Source organism: Syngnathus scovelli, chromosome 15 (genome assembly GCF_024217435.2).
Source record: "Syngnathus scovelli strain Florida chromosome 15, RoL_Ssco_1.2, whole genome shotgun sequence".
Lineage (NCBI taxonomy): Eukaryota > Metazoa > Chordata > Actinopteri > Syngnathiformes > Syngnathidae > Syngnathus > Syngnathus scovelli.
Genome location: NC_090861.1, coordinates 7495059 through 7510490, shown reverse-complemented (window position 1 = coordinate 7510490; position 15432 = coordinate 7495059). Strand labels below are relative to the sequence as shown.

Below are 15432 nucleotides of genomic sequence, written 5' to 3'. Positions count from 1 at the left end.
GCTTATCACCTACGTCAGTGTTTCACAATTTACGCAGCCAATGGGCTATTTTTACATTGACAAAATCTCACGTCATCATACAAAACAAAAACAAATATAGCAAGTTTACAGCAAATAAATAATGATGGAGCCCTAGTAGGTTTGCATATTCTGCCATCTAGTGGAGGAGCATGTACTTGTTCTGCTAACAGATCAACAGAAATGCATTATTTGTAGTAAATTAATAACTCAATGGAATTTGATCATTTCTAGGGGCACTGCTGATAATCTCTCTCAAGCACAGCAGTGACTGGGCAACATATTTCCAATCATTCATTTGCTAATTGCATTTATTTTACTCATCTTACAAAGCAAAACTGTCATATAATTTCATTCGCCAAGCATAACCTTCAATCATTATACATTTTTATGAACTATTTTGTTTGTCATATACATTTTGCCGTGTTTGGTGCAACCCTGTTACAGATACTCAAGACCTGAAAAGATATGTCCTCATAGATCATTTTCAGGTAAATAAAGAAAGTTACATTCCACCAAATCGCACCTCTGCTGCTTCTTAATCAACTGGAGAGGAGGGGTTAACGCCTAAAATGGCCACCACACCACATCAAGCACCGCCAGCATCATCAGCACCTCCGCCTCTGTGGAGACCCACCCCCTTGCGCCTCCCCTCATTGATGCACGCCTCTGCACGCGCATGGGCGTAGAATCTGCGGCTGTGCGCTGCTGCTGCTGCTATCAGTCTGAGACTCAATTCCAAATTCTTTTTTCCTTTTTTTTTTTTTTTTTTTATAAACGAAAATGGCGTCCAACCAAGGAGCTGTCACTGCGCTTCAGAACCACCACCACCACACAAGCGGACCTCACTGGAGCCCGGGGAGCAGCCAGTACCAACAGCAGTACCACCAGCAACAACAGCACCAACAGCAGCAGCAGCAGCAACAGCAGCAGCAGCACCTCACGGCCCGGAGCCTGGAGCGAGCTCTGGAGGATGCTGTCTGCTCCGGGATCCTCAACCTAAGCGGGAGGAAGCTGAGGGAGTACCCGGGGCTGACTTACGACCTCACCGATACAACACAAGCAGGTGCGTGGCATTTGGTGTAAAAATGTGCACGAATGTTACATTGTAAGGACAACGAGTGCAGGAGTTTTGCTGCGATTGCCTGCCTGCATGTGTCTACCCTTACACAAAGCGACCACTGTAATGATGTGGCTCATATATTTTAAGCACAAGGGGCTCGGTTACTGCTCGGTTGTTTTGGGCGAAACCAGCAGCCCCTCATTGCCCCCCCCAACCCGCCTCCCCTTGAGCTCCATGAATGAGACATTGGCAGGCGCACCCAAATCAGCCACTGTGCATTTTAATACATTGGAAAATAATATGAATGAACAATTGCTAATAAATTCAGTGATATATGTCTTTTGTGTGGCGCATTCACTTTGCTCGCATGCGGACAAAAGATGGAACTTGCAGCCAGCCTCACCCTTCTGCATGCGTGCGTGCCTGCAGAAAGGAGGAAGCCACTACAGTCTCGGTTCCCAACTCCTATTCCTTTTTTATAGTAAATGTTTGGTTTGTTGATATTTAGGTTCTCTATTGGGTTCATCTTACAGATAATTCCACTGGGCTTTTAGAGAATGCACATGAAGGGCACATACATTTGTAATTATTCAATTATATTCCAAGGAGTCTTATCTCGTCGGGAGCCTGATCAGTCAGTTATTATTCATTCTGTCAGCAGCTTAAGTCATTATACTTGCCATTGAGACGGTTTATGTCTCCTAATGATAGTCTTCTCTGATATGTTCATATACCATCTGCTGTTACACTTTGTCAGAGCAGTGATTGATGGTGGGTGCTTACCCCATGGGATTAAATGTGGTAAAATGATATACCCCAAATAGCTTTGCCACAATCGCTAACCCGTTACATCTGATCATGAAAAGGCAACCAAGTGTCTGAACATAAGCATGACGCCCACTAAAGTCTTGCAATGCTGTAATTTACATACACACACCTAAAATATTACAAAGTAGAGTGCAGGCCATAAAAAAGGGAACATGTTTGTTTGCAAGCAATAAACTTCCTGGTTCACAAAGGATACCAAGCATATAGGTCGCGTCATCATTCTGGTGGAGTGGTTTCACACGTAAAGTCCTCTCCAAAAACTTCATAAGCTTTGGAGCAACCTAGCAACAAACCATTTACTGTAGATGAGGATTGACATGCATATGTATAATTATTTATTTTCAACCTTTGAGTCACTGTGGCATCTGTAAATTGGGATGCCCGTTCATTCTTCCTCCCCCGTTAAACAGGAAGTAAGCCTGCTAAGTAATAAACATATGCACATGCAAATACAAAAATAACACTGAGTGACTGTACTTTTTTTTTTTTTTTTTTACATTTTGGCCTTGGTAAGGATTGTAGTAAATTTCACATTAAACCTAATGGTTAAGCACCTTTGTTGTTCTTGTTGGGTTTTTCATTCCAAAAACTGCCAGAGCAAAAATCTCACTTCCGAAAGATCTCAACACTAAGGAAACTAAACTAAAAAAACAGCTTGTCACTTCTTTCCGCAACCTTTACTTTTGCCGGAGATCTTTCGAAGCTGAATGAAAGGCAAGGTTTTGTGTTGTTTGTACTCGGGGTCTGGCTGAGTGCGTGTCATCTGACTAATGACTGAGCAGTGTTGTGCAAAAAAAGCAAAGAGTCTACTCGCACAAGGGTGTCTGTTTGCAGTTTGCCACTGGCACTTTGTCTCCACTCGGTTTGTATTCTCATGGGAAAGAGTTCGCGGGCGGATGGCCTGACCTTGGAGAGGGCCTGGTTAGCCACCTGGGCAGATGTTCTGGTTCATATGTCGTCATCTGCTCACTCTCGAGAGGACCCACATAGCGCTGCTTTGTTTGCATGCAAGTCACAGCATGCATATAGTGGCTCAAGACTTGGAACTCCTTCAATGTTCATTTCTAACTTGAATTAGAATTGATTCTCATTTGGTGGGTCAGGAACCAAAAGTGGGCTGGTCATAATAGTCCGAGTTCTGATTCACAGAGAGAAATTACATAGACTCATGAAAACTAGCGGTTGCCGAGAAGTCTAAGTACGTTCGGCACAGTCGCAATCACGCAAGTGTAGCTTGACAATTGTAATTCCTGTGCAGTGACTTTCCGGCCTCTGGCTCTTCCGTGATGTGCCTGTGCATGTTGAGACACGACATAGTTGTCAGCACGAAAACAAGGCCACATCACTGTAATGATGTCACGGTCCAACTACAGTCATTGCGTGTTGGATTTAGTCTCCAGCTACATTTTCCAGTATATTATAATTTGACATTTTGTTCATTTATTTGACACTGCCTACTGTATGTTTGCCACAAGGCAACATAATTGGCTCTCTTATTTTTTTCTGTCTCTGCAGTCATTTATTATTCACGCAATGAGGTCATAGGCAAACTATTCATTCTGATCATTTAACACAAGAGATAAGCACAAAATAAATACGCCACACCACCTTTATGACATCTTAGATGTGAAAAGGATTTAACACAGGAAGTAAAGCAGCAGTGAGACAAGCAGCACTCAGCAGGATGTCTATTTTAGCCTTTGCTGTGTCATTGGCGGAAGTATAGCCAGACATCATCTGCACCTCCAGCACAGTTGAATGGATTGATGATTTGGCATGGAGGTGGGCCACAGATGGTCTGGGTTGGAGGAGGGAAATGGGAGGTGGGGTGGTCACGCCTGCCGCCTGCGCTCCACCCCCACTGACCTACGGTGGTGCTAAGAATCCCCAGAATTCTTGGGGTGGGGCGGGATGTTTTCCTAAATGCAGCTGTATTACAGCATCAAGCCTTAAGCATTTACTCTTAATGGATGGTGCTTAGACCCTTTGACCGCAGCTTTGGTCTTCTCAAGACGATAATTTGTGTTTCCTTTAACCCCCTAGGGCCAATTCTTGCGGACTGATGAGTGTCTAATGTGGTCTTCTCACTTCTGCTTTCTGGTTTTGACTAACAATGCAAAGGCTTTAAATCCTTACCGACCACAACATTATGTACACCCGATTAAGCTAACGGCAGCTAACTTAAGACATTTAAAACGATTATTCAAATCACTTCTTAAAACTCAAATTTCAAGACTGACTTTTATGTGATGTAATCAGCTAATTACATTCTATTTTTTTATGTAAAAGCAAACTAGTCAGGTTATAAGAAGCAGGTAATATCCCCATAATGGTAAGCTGTAAGAAATTGGAATTAGTAGATGAAGACGTAGCGATGTTGACTTCTACAATATGTTTATCTGTGGCTGCGCACTTTCTCACGCTGGCTGCTAATGAACATGTCAGCAGGGGATGGCATCGGCAAGACACACATTCGCACACTCATTTGCACAATCAATAGGTGTCCAAAATAGGTAGTCTCCACATATATCACTCGTCCATGTGTGTCTCCTTTGCTTTCAAAAGACAATGCTTGTGTTTGTTGAGGGATGGAGAGCGCATTGGAGAAAGCTGCTGCAAATATCGTGGACATTAAAATAGCTTTCGACTATAAACAATCTCAAGTCTGGTTGTTTAGTTTTTTTTTCTTTAGCATTTTTGCCCAGTCATATAAATTACATACATTAAAGGCATTAGGGTCTCTTGCAATGGGATCAATAACGGAAATACTGATATATTCAAAAAGGGTTGTAAGTTCAGACCAGTATTCAGTGACGACATGCTCACTAAGATGTATCGATCTGTCTGTCTAGTCAATTGATCTTGCCTACAACTCGGACAATGTCCACATAAACTTCTGTTCTTTGTTCTCAGTAAACATTATGGACCATGTGAACAAAAGTAGACTTTTGATAAATTGTACTGTTTAGCGTTTAGCCAGAAAAGCCCCAAAGGAGAGAGAAATTATTTTCTTCCATTCCACAATGTTTTTTGGCCGTATAGTGTAATTTGTTTTTGTTTGCAGATCTGTCCAAAAATCGTCTCTCTGAAGTCCCTCCGGAAGTTTGTCTCTTTGCCCCGCTTGAGTCCCTCAACCTCTACCACAACTGTATCAAGTGCATCCCAGAAGCCATCATCAACTTGCAGATACTGACGTATCTTGACATCAGGTGATCATGCCACACCTTGGTTGTCGATATCCAATTACACAACAAAAATGTGTGTTAATTGTAATACCTGTTCTGATTTTACTGTGAAACATTAGAATTGAATTTAAAAGTGCACATCATTCTAACTATTTGTTCCTTTTTTTTTCTCCCTCTAGTCGAAATCTAATATCCGTATTGCCCAAACACTTGTTCAACCTTCCGCTCAAAGTTCTACTCGTGAGCAACAACAAGCTGGTGTCCATCCCCGAAGAGATCGGCAAAGCCAAAGAACTAATGGAGCTTGTGAGAGGCTTTTCTCTTTCCATGCTTAAAAGGCAAAGTGCATGTCATGCTCGATGGATGCTTTCACTCTTTCTCCCCCTGCAGGATGTGAGCTGTAATGAGATCCAGGCGCTGCCGGCCCAGGTCGGCCGTCTCCATGCCTTACGAGAACTCAACGTTAGGAAGAACTGTCTGCAGATTCTTCCGGAAGGTCAGAATGAAACATTGACCTAATCATTGTATTGAAATAGACTTCTGTATTCATCCATTTAAAATCTCCTGTTAACCTAACATGCATATTTTTGGAATGTGGTCGCCTGTTTATAAACAAAACCAAAAAAGTAAGCAAACGTTCTAATAATTAAGTTACTTTGGAGAGTGTGTACCTAATGAAATGTCCAGTGACACGACAACAATCGCTCTTTTTGACACTTTCCTGACAGAGTTGGCTGATCTGCCTCTCATTCGACTTGACTTCTCCTGCAATAAGATCACCGAGATCCCAGCAGCCTACAGGAAACTCAGGCAACTGCAGCACATCATCCTCGATAACAATCCTATGCAGTCTCCTCCAGCACAGGTGAGCATCAGCGCAAGCAATCCCAATCCGGCACGACTGCGCCATCTAGTGGACAAATGACCACATCGCTCGTAAACATTTCAGATTTGCCTCAAGGGGAAAGTGCACATTTTCAAGTACCTGAACATTCAAGCGTGCAGGTCGGACAAAAAGCCAGATACCCTGGATATCCCCTCCCTCGGGAAACGTTGTCTTCAACAGCAACTCACAGATAGGTATTGCTAATATTCCGTTTTATCAAACAATTGTTGTGTTGTTGCAGCTCTCACAACAGTTCATAACTCCCTCACTTGTGTTCAGCATAGAAGATTTTTATCCCAGTAAGAACCACGGGCCTGACTCTGGGATTGGGAGTGACAATGGTGACAAGAGGCTGTCAACAACTGAGGTCAGACATTAATTAAATAAACATTTTAGTTAGAGAAGCTATTGTCCATAAATAGCTCAAATTGACTTGGGGAACCAATCACAAATTGCATCTCTTTGCCTCACGCAGCCTTCCGATGACGATACCGTCAGCCTCCACTCTCAGGTGTCTGAGACAGCCCGCGCCGATGCTCTCTCAATCCTTTCCAAAATGGACTCTTGCAAAGGTTACCAACAATAAGTATCCGATTACCCCTCTTGAACGCAGAGACGTGGGGATTTTTGAATCAAGTGCCTAGAAATATATACATACGAGCGTTAATGTGATCGTCGCGGATGCTTCCTCCCTCTATCAGATCAGGATCTGTATGACTTTATAGAACCCAACCCGGATGAGGATCCTGCTCTGTCAGAGTGTGATGGACAGCAGAACTGTCATGTGTCGTGTATTAAGGTAGGAAGAAATATGCTTCAATCCACAATATAGTTACTCTAATATATATATTTATTTTTTCATGTGTATTTCAGGAATTGGAAAAGGTTCTTAACTTGTCTCACCAAAGCAAAGACAAGGAGAGCTGGAAAGAGGAGTCAGGGTAAGATTATGTTGCTGGAATTTAAACACAAACAAAAATGTCATTCTTGAAAATTTACTGGAAAAAACAAACAAACCTTGTTTTCACAACCAAGCTTCAGTTCCTGTTATGACATAAGGCTGTAAAAGACAACATTGTAAGTCATCATGTTTGGCTTTTGGTAACTACCGTATTTGCCGGTGTATTGGTCGACCTTTTTCGATCCAAAATCGACCGAAAAAAATCGACCTCGACTTATACACCGAGTCATAAAATTTAACTTCGTATTCATCGCTTCAAATGTGATGGTAACCAAGGCCGTTTCTCATGCATCTCATTGTGCGTTGCACTTAGAAAATTTGACTGGAAGTCCAATGAGGCGCCGCGATCTTCTCCGCGATGCTTATAAAGTGCCGATCCGCTCGGCTTGGAGCTATTTCCGGCCTCCCGTTGGTGCCGGGCGGCGTGCGCGAGCTCGCCGGCCGCGATCTCCTCCGCGGTGCTTATAAAGTGCCGATCCGCTCGGCTTGGAGCTATTTCCGGCCTCCCGTTGGTGCCGGGCGGCGTGCGCGAGTGCGCGGCCCGCTGGAAGTCCAATGAGGCGCCGCGATCTTCTCCGCGGTGCTTATAAAGGTCCGATCCGCTCGGTTTGGAGCTATTTCCGGCCTCCCGTTGGTGCCGGGCGGCGTGCGCGAGCTCGCCGGCCGCGATCTCCTCCGCGGTGCTTATAAAGTGCCGATCCGCTCGGCTTGGAGCTATTTCCGGCCTCCCGTTGGTGCCGGGCGGCGTGCGCGAGCTCGCCGGCCGCGATCTCCTCCGCGGTGCTTATAAAGTGCCGATCCGCTCGGCTTGGAGCTATTTCCGGCTTCCCGTTGGTGCCGGGCGGCGTGCGCGAGCTCGCCGGCCGCGATCTCCTCCGCGGTGCTTATAAAGTGCCGATCCGCTCGGCTTGGAGCTATTTCCGGCTTCCCGTTGGTGCCGGGCGGCGTGCGCGAGCTCGCCGGCCGCGATCTCCTCCGCGGTGCTTATAAAGTGCCGATCCGCTCGGCTTGGAGCTATTTCCGGCCTCCCGTTGGTGCCGGGCGGCGTGCGCGAGCTCGCCGGCCGCGATCTCCTCCGCGGTGCTTATAAACAGCCGCATGCGCACGGCCTCCCGGAATTTGAACACATTTCGTCAATAAATTTCGCATATTGAATTTTGAAGTTTAATATAATGCAACAATTGAGCTCGACTTATACAAAGGATATATCATAAAATCGTAAATTTCCGTCGAATTTTAGGGGGTCGACTTATACACCGAGTCGACCTGTACACCGGCAAATACGGTAACCAAACATTAAGCAATAAACTGCACACTGCATAAGATGAGCAATTTTCTGATTATATTTTTAAGGCTTGTTTTTATGAAGAGATCCTACTAAATTTGCACTTAATCTTGTGGCCAGTTTGTGGTGCTTATTTATTTTGATTGTATCGCTGTATATAATTTGTTTTACAAACAACAATGTGAAAATAATGCTAGGGGGGGTTAGGTTGATGATGACTGTAGTCGGAAATACGTCTGTACACGTAAAGCTTTAATAAACCTCAACTCCTGTCCGTGTTGCAGCTCCGACAAAGAGCAGCTACTGGAAGAGGAGGATGATGAACTGAAGGAGGTGTTGGATCTGAGGAAAATTGCCGTACAGCTTTTGCAACAGGAGCAGCAGAACAGGTGCGCGGCTCCACGGTCACAAACGCAGCTAAAGCACGTTTTCATGCCTGTTCTCTCTTGCCTCTGCTTTGCGCTAAAAATCTTATCGTCTTCATGTCGCTTCATATCACTTTGCCCTTCATCTTGATTCTCCTTGTTTTCCTTCTGTGGTGGCGGCCGTGTGATATATTGCTTCTAGACGACGGTCCTTAATTTGCAGAGCGGAAAGTCTCATCCATCGACGCAGAGTAACTGGTCGAGCTCACAGGTAGACAAAGTGGCTTTTTTCACTGCTATTTCCCAAGTCGGTATGCTTACATGCACTAGATACATTGGCGCGTCTCTCTCTGCATCATCTTACATTTTGCACAAAAGAGGTCGCATCTCTACAGGAAGCTTCCATCATGCTGCTTATTAGCTTTCTTCTATCTAAAGCTATTCCTCCGCTAGCATGGCGTGCAGAACACACCAATTTGATTCACCATTATAATTATACCCTTGCCAGTCACAATATAAGCCTAAGCTGTTTTTTTAAATATTTTTTTTATGTATATCTTGAATTATATGTTAACATTGTACCAGGTGAGCTGATACAATTGTTTAAAATTTAGCCCGGAAAACTGCTAAGTCATGCATTTAAAATTGTCTATGTTGTACATGACAGTTTACTTGGTTATGTCTGCAGATTTCTAAGTCACTCTGGGAGCTCCGGCAGCAAAGCCAGGCCTCCTCCTCAACCTCGCAGGTACTTTTCTGTACCACATGCTTCCTGTTCTGCACACGCTCAGTAGTGCTGATGGAATGACGAAGATACTGCTTTACTGATTTTTTTTTTCATGTTGTAAAAATCATATCTGCCCCTAAATATAGTCAGTATAATTTCTCTTATTTCTCACAGTGCTTCATTGGATGAGGGAAGTAGCGGCGCATCGGCGCTAAGTGCACAGGTACCACCTACTTGCATAGATGTATTTTTTGTAGTTGTGTTTCAACTGGCAGGAGACAAGCAAGTATCTCCTTGTTTTCATAGCCTCCGTCATCCTGCTCCTTTGACGGGAGCCTGAGGATGGATCAGTCCGATTCAGAGTCCAAATGGCCGGAGGTCCCTCCTGTCCTCAATCAAAATGAAGATCGCAAGAGAAACAAATATCTGAGAAAAGATTATCTCAAGGTGTGCAAAAAAAAAAACCTCCACAAACTTACATTGAATTCAGAAAAGTGAAGTGCAAGATTAAAAATGTATTCTACCCGATGCAGATTTGTAGATAACCATCAGTTTTTCTGGGAAATAAGTTTTTGCAAAGACCAGACTCATATCTTTTTTTGCTTGCTATCTTGACAGTACAAATGCCAGAGTGCCCGGAAAAACTGCGGCGGGGATAACGACTGTGAGGTGTGTGCATGTGTGTGTGTGTGTGTGTGTGTGTGTGTGTCTGTGTGTGTCTGTGTGTGTGTATGTGGCTGCGTACGTGTTTGCATACGTGTGTGCGTACGTGCGTGCGTATGTGTGTGTGATGCTGTGTCATTAAACAGCATTGATGAAATCCTGTAAATTTAATTTTGTTGACAGGAGAGTTTACGCAACTCAGATTTCAGCACCACTCTAGCTGTGTTTGGACTCAAGCCAAGATCAGGTACTAATGTGCGCACTTAGATCCAAACATGTATCAAAATATAAAACAAACAGTCCTAAATAAATAGAAATGTGATGCATACACATACGGTGCTGTACATCATACGGTGATGTAACGATTAATTTACTTGGAAAATAGCACTGCAGTATCATACAGCCTACTATTTTGTCCTCTGCACCACTTATTCTTCTGAAAAACATCAGTTCTGTGGAAGTGAGGAGGTTTCCAGGAAACCAAAAACAAATAAATCTCCTCCCAGATAATCTCAGCAGAAATTCCTCGGAGCGACGTGTTCACTAATAACATTTAAAAAAGCCTCATTCAAAACTATCAAGCTGTTATAAGTCAGTAAATATAAGCCTTGTGTCAGGAAAAAAGCCTCAATGTACCTATAAAGTTAATTGGAACTAATTTGAATGTACTTTCTATTTGTACTTTTTTTTTTCTCCTATTTTTGGAAATCTTTTCCAAATGTTCCATTTCAGCCTTTACCAGAGGAGGTCATCAGGAGTTCAGCTCCACTGAGCCCAGCTTTACGATGAGGAGAAAGATGGAACATTTAAGAGAGGAAATTGAGCAAATAGGAATCCTACGACAGGTTTTCTCATTTTTACATTCACTACTATGAGTCTTCTACATTTAAATGTGACAGCCTCCTTTGTTAAACTCGATTGGGCAATGATTGAGCCTCTTTCAATGGATTTGACTTTTAAACGCTTGGACTGAAAAACTGCTTGGCTGATGTTCTTTCCATTACATAACCAAAGCACTTTCAATTACTACAACCACAATAAAAAAACACTCTTGAATGAATACCTCTCTGCCAAAAAATGCTCTTATCGCCTGACATTTCTACAGAACATTGAGTCCAAACTCAAGGTGCTGCTTCCAGACGATGTCGGAGCTGCTCTGATGGATGGCGTGGTCCTTTGCCATTTAGCCAATCACATTTGTCCTCGCTCTGTGGCCAGCATCCACGTACCTTCGCCGGCAGTGGTAACGCACTTTGATTGATATCACGTTTTATTTCAAGGCCTCTGTCTGCATTTCAGTGTTGATCCTCTTTGCGTCTTCCCAGCCAAAGCTCAGTATGGCTAAATGCCGTCGAAATGTGGAGAACTTCCTGGATGCCTGTAAGAAAATGGGAGTTCCACAGGTAAACATTTACTATTTATACATAGAATTTTATTGTTTCCAGTAATATGTCTATCATCCACATTATCTTGCATTCCGAGGCAAAGATACACATTTGGAAATTATGTAACGTCATATAATCTGAAAGAATAGAAAATCCCTGAGGCTAAACCGTAGTGACACACCCAGTTTCGCCATCTAAAAATAAAACTGCCCTTTTTTTTTGTTTTTTGTTTTTTACAAACCAGGCTTACTCGAATATTATTTTATAATTATATGCAGATATTCAACTGTAAATTCAATTGAGTTGAGCATTTCTGCTACTTTTATCAAAGTCTTCTTTTCCAACAAAAGTACGTATGTGTACTTCTGCTTCAGTACTGTCTGTTTAACTTCCAATTGCATTTTTATCCTGCTAATGCAGGATAAACTGTGTCTGCCCCATCACATCCTGGAAGAGCGTGGCCTGGTGAAGGTGAGCGCGACCGTGCAGGCGCTGTTGGATCTACCCGCCATGAAGCCCACGCAGCTATCAGCTGCTTGACGCAAACCCGTTCGGCCCCGACTCGCACCCACCACACCAGGGACCACAAATCCCCTCTTGCCACCTCACTCAGAGGACGAGGACCCAGTGGCTCTTGGCTTGTGCCTGACTGAATCAGTGAACATCCTCCTGTCTGTGCAAATCTCAGACACTTCCAGTCCATCACGACTTTGGCTCTCTTCCTACTTCTACCACTGGGGCTGTTTGCACTGGCGGAGCTAGAAGGGGGGCTGCAAGGGCACTGATCCCCCCCCCCCCCCCCCCCCTGAAAAATGCTTGAGGATCCCCAGTGTCTGGACAGATAATAGACTTCTGGGGATTTTCCCAATTATCCGGGAATTTTATTCCACATTTTAACCCATCCCCCCTAGGTACCTTATAATGAATAAGTTTTTGGAAGAATTTGTCAGGGTTCTTTTTTAGGTTGATTTCCTAAGCCCCCTAAAAGAAAAAAAAAAAAAATCCTAGCTCCGCCAGTGACTGTTTGCACAAGGTAGTGGCTCTAAAAGCAGTCCTGCTAATCCCTCTTTCAATGCTCATTAGTTATTGAGCCTTCTTCAAGTGCCGGTTGTGACATGTAACTCATTCTTTGACCCTCACTCATTCATGAACATGTATTTCAATTCAGTGCCATTTGCGCCCTTTCTACTCTATACAGCTAACTTCTCTGCCAGTTAGAGCATTCTACTGTTACAAAACTCTGCCTTTCCAAATGCATGACGACCACATTTGTTGTTCATGTCATGCCGTATCGCAAATCTTCTGTAAACTAGTGTACAAATCCTCTGCTGTTAGTGTTTATGACCACTGTGATGACATGTAGCCCACTGTGGTTTCAAAGCATTTTCTCAGCTGTTTTTTTTTTTTTTTTATTTGAAGTCATGGATTTTTCTACCCTTTTTATACTTTTCCCACGCAAGACACAGAGAAGCTTTTTATCATTGCTTTGGATGCTTTTTCCATGAAAGGATCCAAATATGTCAGGACAACTTCCACAAAGCACAATGTGCTCACACTGTCTCATATGCTCAATCATGTCAGGGAAATCAGAATGACTTATGCATTTCTTATTTATGTGTTTTGTAACATGATTTTGATTTGCGTGTTTGTACCTTTTGGCCGAAGCACTGATCACGACTCCATCCTGAATCGGTAGCCGTATCCTCAAGCTCGTGTTTACTAGTGTGTTTTGATTTGAGCTATTATTTATTTATTTTATGATGGTTTCTTTTTATTAAAAAAAAAAAAAGATATATTTTGAGCCTTCCTGTCCTGCTACTGACTTAACTCACGGGTTCTTTCAAATAACTTCAATTGAATAAAGGCCACAAGGATAAAAAAAGAAAACTGACGTGAAATGATTGATGATTCTTCCTACCCTACTTCCTATTTCTTTGTTTCACTCTTGAGTAATTGTTTTGTAAAATGCCCAAATTGTGATTTTTATCTCTTCCTTCCAAGTAACTCCGAGAGTTCTTCTTGTACTCTGCTATTTTTTAATGGAGTTGCAGAATTCCGAAAAGTTTTTTTCTTGACTCCATTATATGGGAATGACATGGGAATGTGCTGAATATATTGTTATAATATATTATTGGGGTCAAGTTCAAGTGACGAGTTTGCAAAGATTGACAGAAAACCAAAACATGGCATTTTTTTAATTATGTTTTCTCCTTTGAAACTACATGTGTATTTTTTTTTCAATGAACAGTAATTTTATGTTTGTTCTTTCTTCTCTCTCTTTATGTACATACATTTATTTTCATTTTCTGCTTCCTGTTTTATACACACGACATGCTGACTAATTTTCATGGAAGACGGCCAAATTTAGTGTCAGAGTTACATCTATATGTTCGCGTCAAAGAAGGTTGACTTGACACAGGTATCAAAAAAATCAGCGTGACAAAGGGGAAGTGACATTGGAAGTGATAATGTTTGACATGACTATTACTAACAATCTTTTCTTTGCATTTTATGCGCTGACTCATGCCTCATATGTGTCTGAAAGCGTCATAACCATGTGAGCACCTTTGAATTTTCTAACGATGTCAGGATTGAATGAGATGTCACTTATCAATCACTCAAATGACCAAAAATGAACCCTACGGAAATTTCTCTCTTTTGACTTTTGGAACATAATGAATTAAGATGGAAACAATGACATGTAGAATAATATTTGTCAAATATACAAACACCCCTTCCCTAAAAAAATTAAAACAGCTATTTAATACCTCATTGAAAGGCCTTTGTACAATTTCAAGGCAGAAATTTTTTCAATATGGTCTTTGGTTTATGACAGGGGTGTCAAACTAATTTTTTTCACAGGCCGCATTGTAGTCATAGCTTCTTTCAGAGGGCTATTATGACCCAAATAAATGTATGAGCTCCTCATATTATATACAGTAAACGCTACAAAACAAACTGACAAATAACTCGTTTTCAAATCAGACGAGTAAAAACTGGTCAAATATTAAAAAAATATATATATTATTAAAAGTGAAGACAATTTGCAATTCTAGTAATGACACACGAATTTGATGCCCAATTTGTCTTCGCGAGACACATAAAATGATCTGGCGGGCCGTATCTGGCCCCCGGGCCTTGGGTTTGACACCTGTGGTTTATGACACCAAAATAATGATTCACTAGACTTATAACTCAATGTGATTCACTTTTCTATGTACTATGTACTATGTACTAATCTATATTTTGACACATTCAAAATCGAGGATACAACCGTGAGTCACCATGACGTCAGACACTGCCATCTAAAATTATACACCAAATCCCTTTTTGTCTGTATTTTTAAATAGGTCAAGCCTTTGTGAAGATAATGAATGACCATTGTACACATTATCAATATAGTGGTCTTCCAGGTTTCTTACGAAAAAAAATTCCAAATATGGTAATTATGAATAAATTCTTTGCAATTCACTCTCGTGTTATTTTTTGACATTCTAGTGACTACTGAATTCGGTGTGGAAATGTAGAACATTGTAGCAATAATGTAATAAACAGTTTTACATTCAACAGCATTTTTGCTACAGCACAACGGTGTTCTTCTCGACCAGGAACTGTCGGATGCTCGGGCCATGAAGCAGCCACGAGCTTCCCGCATACAACTCTTGCCTCTTCTTTTTGCACAGAACCAAAGAACATGCCCTAAAATGTCTTCGTAGATGTGCTAATTGAACATGTGGTCCACATTTAAACTCTATAGTCAAAAGTCCCCAATGATCATCGTCACACACACATCTGGGTGTGGTGAAATTTGTCCTCTGCATTTAACCCATCCCCATATGATTTTGATCCATCCCCTGGGGTAGAGGGGAGCAGTGAGCAGCAGCGGTGCCGCGCTCGGGAATCATTTGGTGATCTAACCCCCCAATTCCAACCCTTAATGCTGAGTGCTAAGCAGGGAGGCAATGGGTCCCATTTTTATAGTCTTTGGTATGACCCAGCTGTGGTTTGAACCCACAACCTTCTAGTCTCAGGGTAGACACTCTACTACTAGGCCACTGAGCTGGTC

The 15432-nt window shown here is 42.4% G+C and overlaps 1 protein-coding gene across 3 annotated transcripts; it reads left to right on the top strand.

Annotated features, from left to right (window-relative positions):
- Positions 1 to 680: 680 nt before the first annotated feature.
- On the top strand, positions 681 to 14837 carry lrch2 (leucine-rich repeats and calponin homology (CH) domain containing 2). Of its 3 annotated transcripts, none has more exons than XM_049742041.2 (21): positions 681 to 1084; positions 4974 to 5118; positions 5274 to 5400; positions 5485 to 5590; positions 5823 to 5959; positions 6044 to 6174; positions 6260 to 6347; positions 6456 to 6552; positions 6706 to 6779; positions 6854 to 6921; positions 8511 to 8615; positions 8794 to 8862; positions 9280 to 9339; positions 9493 to 9541; positions 9625 to 9765; positions 9937 to 9987; positions 10165 to 10228; positions 10714 to 10826; positions 11087 to 11224; positions 11307 to 11384; positions 11787 to 14837. In XM_049742041.2, exons 1-21 carry the CDS (start codon positions 802 to 804, stop codon positions 11904 to 11906), a joined length of 2244 nt encoding a protein of 747 aa, XP_049597998.1. In that variant the 5' UTR covers positions 681 to 801; the 3' UTR covers positions 11907 to 14837. The 3 variants fall into 3 exon arrangements, with proteins under 3 accessions (XP_049597998.1, XP_049597997.1, XP_049597999.1); XM_049742040.2 differs by having other exon boundaries at positions 6682 to 6779; XM_049742042.2 differs by lacking the exon at positions 8794 to 8862 and having other exon boundaries at positions 682 to 1084; positions 6682 to 6779.
- Positions 14838 to 15432: the final 595 nt, after the last annotated feature.

Bases quoted from the DNA above. Each gene is read 5' to 3' on its own strand.
- lrch2 (XM_049742040.2), top strand. From the start codon at position 802: ATGGCGTCCAACCAAGGAGCTGTCACTGCGCTTCAGAACCACCACCAC. The intron at 6,780-6,853 runs GTAGGAAGAAAT...TGTGTATTTCAG, and splicing joins GTCATGTGTCGTGTATTAAG to GAATTGGAAAAGGTTCTTAA. The intron at 8,616-8,793 runs GTGCGCGGCTCC...TATTGCTTCTAG, and splicing joins CAACAGGAGCAGCAGAACAG to ACGACGGTCCTTAATTTGCA.